Raw genomic sequence first — 12,576 nt, forward strand, 5'->3', positions numbered from 1 at the left:
GTTTCAGTTTTTAAATACTTTAGCATTTTAAAACTAAAAATTTTAAAATACTCAAAAAAATTTTCTTAACTTTCTTACATAGGTAATCGTATTATTGTTCAGCATATTTTATATTACAATTTTTATCATAGATGCATTCAAAAGTTAAAAAACTTATTTAAATCGATAGCTTTTAAATGAAAGTTAAATAAAAGTTTCCAAAATTTTAATAACTTTTAATTGAAAAACTTGGTTGGCTTGCCAATTTCCGTCAAATATAATGCTACTTTAATTTAAATACTTAGTGTAGTTAAGGCGATTTACAAATTATTCGAACTTATTTATTTGAAATTAGCATGATTTTATAAGCGTATTATGCCCAAACTAAAACCTTTAGATGTTATATTTTTTTTCGCTTCAGGTTTTTTAATATTTGAAGAAACTTTTCTCTTTTTTATATAATTTTCTAATCCTACTTTTACTACCCATAATAATGAATTTAAAGAATACCATTTCGAAGTCTTTAGATCACTTTCGCTCATCGGCGTTAACTAAATTTAGTTAAAAATCTTTTGAAAAAGTGCCTTAATTTTCTATAGATCCTAGTACTAATCGTTTCTGACCTATATTAGCTTTATATAGTTGTCGAAATACAATATTTCTATCAATTTTTACAAAAAATACAAGAATTCCGACCAAAAAAGAACTTGCAATCAAGAACAAGCGCCAATAAACGATTGGAACAGATCAAATTTTTAATCTATGATGTTCATTTTACCTAAAAATCGTGTTTATTTAAAATCTTATTTGAATTTGGACAAGCGATTGGGATTTTAAAAAGATTTAAAAAAAAAAAAGAATCTACAGTCTGGGTTTTTTTGCTTCAAACATTTATATTTTATGATGACGCAAAATTTATCATTTTATTTTTTTTCGTCTTTTCATGATTAACAGACCTGATCATTTAACGGAAATATGTCGTAGTCAACAAAATATCATACAGGCGCTATAGTATTTTAAAATGAGGGGATCAACTAAATTGTATTGGCATATTTAAATATCTAGTAAATTAGGTATTTAAGTAAAAAAATATATTTAAATACAAAAACTAATTTTTTTTTTTTTTAATTTACAGATATACATTAAATATCTATGTAAATTTTGTATTTGTAAATTTAAAAAAAAAAAAAAAATTAGTAATTATTGTAAATATTGTTAATAATTAATAATATTATAATATTATTTAATTATCTTCGTTTATATTTTACGCAAATATAAAATATATAATACGTTTCATTGCATGTTTTTGGTTTATTTTACCAGCTAACTTATTTTACCATTTTTCGGTTCTTAGCTAACTTATTTTACCATTTTCGGTTTATATTACCAGCTTCAGTTCTTATTACCATTCCAGTTCTTATATTACCAGTTCTTATATTACCAGTTCTTATATTACCAGCTTCAGTTCTTCAGCTAACTTATTTTACCATTTTCGGTTTATATTACCAGCTAATTTATTACCGAAATTATTAATAAATCTTTTAATATAAAAACGTTATTAACTTATTTATTAACTAATATTTGGTAATATGCAAATTTTATTTGTAACTTTCCTAACTTAAGATAAACAGCAAGAATGTAAATAAAGATTTTTTGAATAACAAAAATAAATTAATGAAATAATTTATTGAACAATTTATTGAACAATTTTAACTCGAGAATAACTGACGTCAATTAAAAATTAAAAATAATTTTTTTTTCAACTTTTGAATGAATGATCTTGCTTGTTAATGACGACACATTTTTTCACATTAAAAAATTAATCTTAATTCTTAATTCATTAACGTAATTCATTTCCTTGTCGTGCATACTAATTGCATTTTTTACTCGTCTAGCGCAACACTTTAAATCTAAAACTGATTTAATTTTTTTTTTTTTTACCATGATCTTAAGAACCTTTTGGAATTTTAAACCAAGTGGGAAACCGCGTTATACGTGGTGCCATCAGGCTGGGTAACACCCTGATATATATATATATATATATGTATATATATATATATATATATATATATATATATATATATATATATATATATATATATATATATATATATATATATATATATATATATATATAAATATATAATTAATTTCACCTAAATATATATACTTTAGGGAAAAAACCATTAGCAAGATATTAAACAAACTTCATATTAAAAAGATTGTTATATGTTTTTCACTAATTACCTTTAGATGCCTAAATATAAAAGTAGTTTCCGGAATATTTGGTTAAATAATGATAGTTACACTTGATTTCAGAAAGATAAAAATCCCAGCCTTGCAAGATGAAAAGTTTGTTATGCTGTTTTGTTTTTTGCAAGATGAAAAGAGGGTTATGCTGTTTTGTTCAGAGAAACTTTGCAATCAGTACCACAGAAGCCTACCCCATCAAAGCAATGTATCATTTCAGATATGCTTCAGAAGAAAGCAGTTTTGAAAGCAGAATTAATTTTGTGTTTAAATTTTATTCAAAGCAAATACTCTTTTAGATCAAATTCAAAAGATTAAAGATTCAAAGATCAAAGAAGATTCAAAGATCAAAGCAAATACTCTTTTAGATCAAGTGAGAATAGGTTTAAACAGTTTGCTTTGATGTTTCCAGATAGCAAAATTGCCAGCGACTTTTCATGTGGTCTATGGTTATATTTTAACTCATCGTCTTGCTCCTTATTACAAAAAAATTATGATAAAAGATCTTAACCTGCTGGATAACTTTGTGTGTCTTTTTGATGAGTCTTACAATAAAAGAAAGGTCTAATTGACTTACATGTGCGCTATTGGAATAAAGAAAGAAATACTGTTTGTACAAGATATTATACTTCAGAGTTCATGGGAAAGCTGCAGCCCCAGATATTCTAAATGTGTTAAAATTCTGCATGACTGGTTTAAATGCTGAAAAAATGCTTCAGGTTTCTATAGATGGCCCTAATGTAAATAAACTGTTTTTAAAAATGCTTAAAAAAGAATGTCATAACAATGAATTAAGTACACTCATTGATATTGCCTGTGGTTTATATACTATCAATGGATCCTTACAAACTGGTGCTATAGCTACAGATTGGAACTTAAAGAAGTTTGTATCTTCAATGTACCAAATATTTCATTAAAGTCAATCAAGAGCAAGTGATTATGAAAGAATAGCTGAGGCAACAAGTTCAGATGTTCCTCACATTTTTTGTGGCACTCGACGGGCTGAAAATCAAAGTGTTGCCAAGAAAGCAATAGAGGTTTGGTCAAAAGTAGTCTTAGTTGTTGACTACTGGAAGTCTTTACTAAAGAGTAAGCAAACTGGACTTGGTAAATCAGGGCAAAACACCAACTTTGAACATTTAAGTGGTGGTGACACTTGAAGAACTACTACACAACTTTTATCCGAAGTTCATTCGATTAGATGTTTCTTTTAAATGACAAAACTGCAACGTCTTTGTTAAAAATAGATTTGTTTAATTGCGCAAATTGGCTTTCAACCAGCAAGAATATTGTTAGTTTTTCATTGAAGTATTATCTCCAACAACTCAAGAGTAAGAGAAAGATTACTGGTGTTTAAATTAACAAGTTCAAAAAGGAAATATGTGATTTTCTTGTCTTAATATGTACTCTTATTATTGAGAAAAGCCCTTAGTCTTCACTGGTTGCTTGCTGTCTGGTGTGTATTTCCCCATCATTTATGATTGAATATCACAGAAATGTGTGATTATTTTTTTGACAAACGGTTGATGAAGCTTGTTACTTTCAAGAAAATTTTAGCTAAGAAAGAATATTCCAGGTTCTATAAAAGTGTGGTCGTTGATAACAAAGAAGTATTTTTGACTTTTGATTAAGAAAAGGATTGTTTGGACTACTTTTTGTGGAAATACACTGGTTTAAAGATGTATGCAAATCTACAGCACATTTTCAAAATTGTCCTCATTTTATCGCACGGACAAGCTCAAGTTGAACGTGGTTTTAGCAACAACAAAAGTCTGATCGATGACAATATGTCCCCAGACTCTATAATCTTTTTAAGTTCAATCCAAGATTACCTCACATTTCATGGGTTCATGGCTCATGAAGTTGAAATAACAAAAGATAAATTAAATAACTGCAAACAAGCATGAAAGAAGTATTTTGATGATCAATGTTCAAAAGCCCTGTCTGTAGAATAGTGAAAATGGAAGCAAAAAGAAAAGTTATGGAAGATATTAAAATTGTCAATACTTAAATTTGACAGAAATTGTCTATAATTGAGAAATTAAAGAAGTCATCTGATGAAATTTGATTCCGTGCTGAAAAAAGAATAGCCTTAGGTTTATGCCTTGAATATACATGTTTTTTCAGTTTATATCACTAAATGTAATGTCATTATTTAATGATTCCTTTTCTATTTAGATGACATTGAAGCTGATATATCATAATCTATTGCATTAAAAAGAGCCGCTTGCTAAAAATAAGAGATACTAGAGAAGCCATATGTTAATAAAAACTCCAACTTAAAACACCCCCTGCCTTGGGGCTCTTGGTTGAGTAAAGGCTAGAGATGGTGTCTTGATAAAAATACTCATCTTGGGCAGATGTTAAATGCATCCGGCTACTGTCTTGTAGAAGGCCTCCTAGGCAAAGACTTAAGGGGTAAACAGATTCTATCTGTTGACCAGCCTCGCACCCCTTCTTCATCTATTAGACTGGCGCAGATGTATTTTTAATACATTGTTTTGAGTTTAGGACTCAATGCATGGGTTTTGCTTGTGTCTCTGTTTTTATGACTAGGCAACTCATTCTATTATCTCCTAATAAGGGTACAGCTCTAAAACTCAGTTTTATGGTTCTGAGGCCGGCTGGTAGTCAGGTTTCCCGAACCTGACTACCAGCCTTGTTCTGAGTACTATCTATGCTTTGAGTCAAGTTCTTTAATCAAATTTAAAAATAAATAAAGTACCAAAAACTATAAAGCACAAAAAACCATCATCATCGCCAAGTTCTCAAAACCTATCATTCACTAATATTCGTGGTCTTTGAAGTAACTTTTCTTCTGTTGAGTCTTATCTCTTGCAAAGTTCACCAGACCTAGTTGCTCTTTGTGAGACTAATTTGAGTTCAGCTGTCTCATCTTGTGATCTTAGTGTTGATGGTTATCTTCCTTTAATTCGTAAAGACTCCAATAGTCACATGCTTGGCCTGGGCATTTACATTCGTAAGAATTCACCCATTTATCGTGAAACTAGGTTTGAATCCACAGACTATTCTTTCATGTGCTTTCGTTTAGCACCACTTCACTCTATTGCCTTTCTCTTTGTTCTATATCGCTCTCCTTCATCTCAAGACTGCACTCTTTTTGATGTTACTTCTTATCAAATTGACCAAGCCATCTCTCTTTATCCATCAGCTAATATAGTTGTTGTCGGTGACTTTAATGCTCACCACTCTGAATGGATTGGCTCTAGTGTCAGTGATTCTGCAAGCATTAAAGCCCACAACTTTTGCCTTTCTCAATCCCTAACTCAAATAGTCACCTTTCCAACTCGCTTTCCAAACAACCCAATTTATCTCTATAAATCTCAAATCCGGCCTTGTATGGAATACTGATGCCATATCTGGGGCGGATCTCCTAATGATGCCCTTTCTCTTTTAGACAAGGTGCAAAAACGCATTGTAAACATAGTTGAACCTGCTCTTGCAGCCAACCTTCAACCATTATCACATCGTTGTAATGTTGCTTCTCTTTTTCTTTTCTAAAAATACTATAAAGGGCATCGCTCTAAAGAGTTAGCGCCTCTTGTGCCATCTACTAAAAGTCATTTTCGTGTTACTTGTCATTCAATTAAATCTTATCCTTTTTCTGTGACTGTTCCTATGTGCTCCAAAAACTCTTATTTGTCTAGTTTTTTTCCTTGAACATTGGTTCTTTGGAATTTGCTTCCTTCCTCTTGCTTTCCTGATTCATATAATTGGCAATCCTTTAAGTCATTTGCCAATTGTTTTCTTGCTCTACAATCTTTATCTATTCTCTTCCAAGTACTTCCAACTTTAAGTAATGGTTGCTTGCAGCCTTCTTGGAAGTGAAGATGTTTAAAAAAATATATACACATATGTTTATATATATATATATATATATATATATATATATATATATATATATATATATATATATATATATATATATATATATATATATATATTCATTTATATCAGTTTATCTATTTATATTTAAAATTTATTGAAAAAAGAAAGATGTATATATATATATTTATTCATTTATAATAGTTTATCTATTCATATTTAAAATTTATTGAAAAAAAGAAAGATTCTGTTTTTAATATTATTGTTTTCTCTTTAATTCTCCTTTCTTTTTCCTTTAAAAAATTGTTGTTTGCGACCAAATCTCCTTAAATATTAGGAACATATTTCCTTAAATCTCCTTAAAATCCTTAATTTTAGCCCCAGTTTTAATAGTGGGAACCCTGGTTATTGTTGTTATTATAAAATTGTTAAATAGTTTAATTTTTTTTTTACACAAGAATATTGCTGAACAGTTTCGATTAAATGCAAGAGATCTATTGGCATGTGAAGTACAAGTTTTGATTTTGTTGGAGTTTGCTTTAATGTTGCCATTACATGAAACACTACCAATTTGTAAACGGTTGGAATTATTGTAATGTGTAACATTTTAATTTTGAATAACAAAGATATGATTTTCAAGTATTATCATTTATTGCAATTTATTAAATATTCTTAAACATATGCACAATTCAGTTAAGTGGAACTATTATTGAAATCTAAAAAAATACTTTACTCTTAGTTTTGTGCATAAAAATTAAAATATATTGCAAAACTTCATTTAATTATTGTATGTTATTCCGTACATCAAATATTTATATGCACATCAAAAAGCATGCAAAACATATACGCATGTCACTAAATATATTATATCAAAGATATTAAATAAAACACATTTCAATGACTTATAAAACATCTTATTGGCATTATTAAAATTAGTTTCTATTTATAGTTTTAGTTAATTTTTTATAAATAAATTTAATTTGTTTTTGTATATGCCATTTGCAACATTGACTTTGCCACATGTTGGGTTACATTTGTAGTGTGTTGTTATGGCATTGTTGTATATAGCCCTTATTTGCATGGCGTCTTTGATCTTGGCCTTGTCATTGCAAGATGTTTCTTTTTTTTTACACAATTAGTTGATCTATTTTACCAATTTTAAACCTTTTTTGAAACATTGCATTAGCAGAGTTAATCTTGTTAAAAACACTGGATAATACAATAAGTGAAACATGATATTCAAAAATAGAAGTTGATTATTAGACTATTATTACAATAATAAAATTAACTTCTTAAGCAACTTATGTTAAGAGTCATGATAAACTTTTGTTTTATAGTTTGTTTATAGTTATATATCAAAACTCTAAGAAGTTATGCATGTAATATTTTTCTCTCTAAGCCTCTGAAATGAAAGACACCTGAGGATTTGATAATAAACAGTTGTTTAAAGTGAAGCTGTACTAGCAAATAAAATATACAGTCTAGATTTTAATGTTATATTTTTTGAATATTAATTTGGTTTCAAAAAAATGGTGTTTTTAGAAGATTAACTCAACATTTTTATATACATTTATGTGTATTATATTTATTATAATATATATGCCTATATCTATGTATAAAATACATGTTTGGAATATCGTGTATTGACTAAGTACTTAATTTAGGATCTAGATATTTTTGGTAATTTTCTTAAAATAAAAATAATATATATATATATATATATATATATATATATATATATATATATATATATATATATATATATATATATATATATATATAATATGTATATATAATGTATATATATATATGTATATGTATGTATATGTGTATATATATATATATAATCATATATATATATACATACATATATATATATATATATATATATATATATATATATATATATATATATATATATATATATATATATATATATATATATATATATATATATATATAATGATTATCTTCCACTGGAAATTACAGAAAGTGATTTGTAAGTCCTTGAAAAATTACTTTAGAAAATAGTTGATGGCGGATAGTTAATTTTAAATATGGAATAAATTTCATAAAAAGTTCTTTGATTTTTGGTTTGTCTGGAATGCTATATCTAAACTTTTCAATAAAAGAACAAATTACTATAACATGTTTTGAAGGATGAAGAAGACCACCTCTGCTTTTTTGATCAACAAGTAAACTTTGTGAATTATCATCAGTAAGAAATACAGTTTAGGCCTTACATTTAATAGTTCTTTTTAGTTTTCTACTAACAAATCCACCTATATAACTTCACTACTTTTTCAGAATATTCAGACAATCGTGATGGTTCCATTATACTTGCTGATGTAATATCTTCATTAGCTATAAATAAAGTTGAATCATTGTCATTAAATTTACATTCCTGATGATTCACAATTCCTTTTGTTACAGAACGTTTCTCTGTAACAAAAGGAATTGTTAATCATCAGGAATTTCTGTAGCATCCTGTAGCCATCTGTAGCTAAACAATTACAAGTTTTTATGTTTTGTAATGAGTGATGCACTAACAAACACTGGTACCTTGTTTGCATTAAGAACTTTTAAATATGATCTTGACTCAGTTTTTATGTCAACAAGAATTTAAATAGGCTCTCTGGAGATAAAATCAGGTATTGGCTAAGTTGAATTACTGATTAAAGGCTAAACATAAATCCTATGAAGCCAGTTTTTCAGTTTGTTTTATTATTATAAATTAAGTTATCAGTACTGTCTGTCACTGGACAAGTTCTGACATACCATATTGACAAAATTTGAACAGTGTTGCAAAATTGGTTAAAGAGATAAGAGCTTTATAATTTTTACCAATAAAATTCCAACTGTTTAATAAATCAAAACTTTTGTCTTTAAGCTGAATAAAATTGATAGTTGGTCCACAATCTTGAAACTCTTAATTTTAACTTGTTTGCACAAAAATCAAGAGCATCTGCAACAATTTTACTTAAGGTTTGTGCTGCCAATTTCACTTTCATTTTTTGTTGTTTCCATTCTATATGGTGTTTTTTCAGTTTATTAGCAGCATGAATTCCTTCTTTTGATTGAACTCATACAATTGTTCAATGTAAGCATAATTAATATTGCCATTGTTACTGTCTTGTAGCAATTTCTTTTCACCAAAGCAATTTCTAACTAATTTTAACAAATGGCAAGCATCAAGAATTAATAATACTGGTTCTGCACTTACTGGATGTTAAAAGTATGTTTCAGATTTCTTATATCAGTAAAGTCACCACCAAGAGTATTCATCATAGTAAAATTTGCAGCTGTACCGTCAAAAGTTAAAGAAATATTTTGAACTCCAGTTTCATGAACTTTGATGAGACATTCAGAAATAATGTTTGCTTTCTCTTTTGAATTAACTCTATCTGTTAAGCAATACACTATTGGGATCTTCTAATGTCCATTAATAGCAACTAACAACAAAACAAAAGCTTCTGAATCAGTTTCCATGCAATCTTCTACATTCATTTTTTTATTTGTACTAATAACCTTTTTTTCATAAGTGTTAACAAAAACTGTATCATTTTTTTCTTTCTCTATCTGTTTTTTCAGCATTCTTTCTGTTGGAACTTTTCGAGTTTTACTAGTGGTTGGTTTTGAATGTTTTGGAAAATCGAAAATTGTTGATATTGCATCAGGTTTCAGATATTTTCTCAACCTGATGTTTTGCTTCTCTACGGGCATAACTTTTAAAACAAATGCCTGCTGGGTTTCGTCAAAGCAGTTTTTAGAAAAATGACCTGAACAAATAAAACTAGTGGAAGAGGGGACAAAATTCTTTCACTTTGTTGCAAGAATCCATGCTGCTCTTTTATCTGGATTCACTGGAAATCTATTTAAAAATGTGTGGCGGATGTTCCGCAATTGTTTGATCAGGTTTGATAAAAACATTATTGTGTTCAGTTTTGGAAAGATTGGATGCTACTGCTAATACCATATTTCTCAATTCTACATTTTCAAATTCCACAATAATTGAGTTTTGGTTGTTTCTGGCATTAGAGCCATTTGTTACATTGGTGGTTGAACTGGACTTGGGCTTTATTCTACAAGTCGATACAATTTTAGTGTTAACTTGTAAACATGATATTATTTCTTTCACTTTTTCAGTACTTATGTTTACTATTTACTATTTACAATGTGTTGCGGATTCATTATACATAGTGTTTGTCTTTTAAAATCAACATAATAAATTTCTATCTTTAAAAACAAAATATTTAAATTATAAAGATACTAAACTCTTACCAATGAAAACTTCTGGAGACCCTTTAAGCAGATCTAGCTGTACACCAAGAAGCACTTCACAAATTACCCATTTTAAAACAAGTACTAAATCTTTAAATATATTGTACATAAATATATATGTATATTATAGATAAATATATTATACATAAATATAGATGTATATTATACATCTATATTTATGTATAATATATTTATCATAATATGTATAATACAATATATTATACATAAATATGTATAATTTTATATTCAATGTTAGTCTCTTAAAGCTCCATATAAATCTTGCATTATACAACCATATACAAGTTAATTAGGTAAATTGATGGCATATTATTTTAATAAAATTGTTATTTGCATTGCAGTATTTAAAAAATTTTTGTTAGGTGATTTTCTACTAATTAATTATTGCTCTGTTCTTTTAAGAACATTTGGAACTCTATATATATGTATGTATATATATATGTATATACATATATATGTATAAATATATACATATATATATATATATATATATATATATATATATATATATATATATATATATATATAATATAGAAATAGATATAGATATATATAAATAAATATATATAGATATAGATATATAGATATGTATAGATATATATATATATATGTATATATATATGTATATATATGTATATATAGATATGTATATATATTTATATATTTATGTATATATATATATATTTATATATATATATAGATATATAAATGCGGTAGTGGTGTAGTGGTAAGAGCGCTCGCTTCATAAGCAAGAGGTTCGGAGTTCGACTCCCACCACGTCCCTGGAAGTACCGCGCTCAACTTAGTTTCTCCGCGCAGCGGCCTTGCTTGGAAAGGTTCGTGTTTCGGAGTTAAAGAGTTGAGAGAGGGTTGTACCACGAATAACAACTAAAAAAAAAAAAAAAAAAAAAAATAAAAATACAAAAAAATGATTAGCCTCCTCGACTGTAGTGGCCCCCCTCGGGCCTTGGGGAGGTGAATAATCTAAAAAAAAAAAAAAAAATATAGATATATATATAGATATATATATATATATAGATATATAAAGATATATATACATATATAAAGATATATATAGATATATAAAGATATATATAGATATATATATTTATATTTATATATATATATATATATATATATATATATATATATATATATATATATATTTATACATATATTTATATATACACATAAATATTAGGGGTGTTCGAAAAAATAAAATTTCGAAAACGCAAATACACAACAAGCTAAATTTGGGGCAAATATAAAAAAAAATACGATAACAAAAAAAAAAAATCAAAAATATTGAGATTTACCTTGTGCTCAAGCGTCAAAACCCCCTAAAAATGCCCCAAAAGTACCCTCGTAGCAAGGCTTTGAGCACAAGGTAAATCTTAATATTTTTAATATATATATATTTTTTAATGTGCTCATATTAATCTAGACTTTTTTTTTAAATTGATGTGTATCCGTGATTTTTCTTAACAGTTCTTTAAATTGAAAACGATTTTATGCAAAAAATGAAAATATGTGCATTTAACAAAAGAATGCGCAATAATTCATAGTTATTTTATTTGTTTATATTCACATTGTTTGGTTTATTAGTTATTAATGTTTCTTTTGTTATTTGATTTGTGTACTTTGTTTGCATTTTTCTTTTGTTCTCACTTAATAAACAATTTTATTACCTGTCTAAAAGTTGTAAAAAAAAACAACTGACAATTGTAAATTAGCATTAATGTATATTGCAAAATTCTGCAGTAAACATTTTAGTTTCATTTCATATTTTGAAATTAGTGAATGTCATTTCTTTTGAAATAGTTTTAAAAATTATAATGGACAAGTTAATAGAAAACAAAGGAGAGTCACAAAAAATGAAAGTTTCAAATGCAAATAAAAGTAAGAAACTATTAAAAAGTGGCAGGAGGTCACCTTAATTAAAAAAGCAACAAGACTTTAGAAAGGAGCTGGGAAAAATCTTTTGGGCAGGAATAGCTGACTTACAAAACTGGATAAAGAAGAACAAGAATAGATCAGACCTAGATAGGAAAAAGGACCTAGATTTTTTATAAGATCAAAAACACAACAGAAAGTTATTTCTAGGGCCTGAAGACAAAAAATATAGCAAGAAGGTATTATATATTATAATATATATCCATATTATAAACCTTTTTTCTGAATTTAAAAACTCTCCTCTCATTG

The 12,576-nt window shown here is 27.2% G+C and overlaps 1 protein-coding gene across 4 annotated transcripts in view; it reads left to right on the forward strand.

Moving 5' to 3' along the window:
- Window positions 1-12,576, forward strand: part of LOC101235082 (CDK5 and ABL1 enzyme substrate 1) — an 87,166-nt gene that overhangs the window by 63,340 nt on the left and 11,250 nt on the right. For 2 of the 4 annotated variants that reach the window (XM_065813403.1, XM_065813401.1), the window contains one exon: window positions 6,534-6,655. In XM_065813403.1, the coding sequence (XP_065669475.1) occupies window positions 6,534-6,655 (122 nt within the window). Of the gene's footprint in view, window positions 1-6,533; window positions 6,715-12,576 lie in introns of those variants that run through there. The other 2 variants (XM_065813402.1, XM_065813400.1) reach the window with 1 other exon arrangement.

This window comes from Hydra vulgaris, chromosome 12, assembly GCF_038396675.1.
Source record: "Hydra vulgaris chromosome 12, alternate assembly HydraT2T_AEP".
NCBI classification, from domain to species: Eukaryota; Metazoa; Cnidaria; class Hydrozoa; order Anthoathecata; family Hydridae; genus Hydra; species Hydra vulgaris.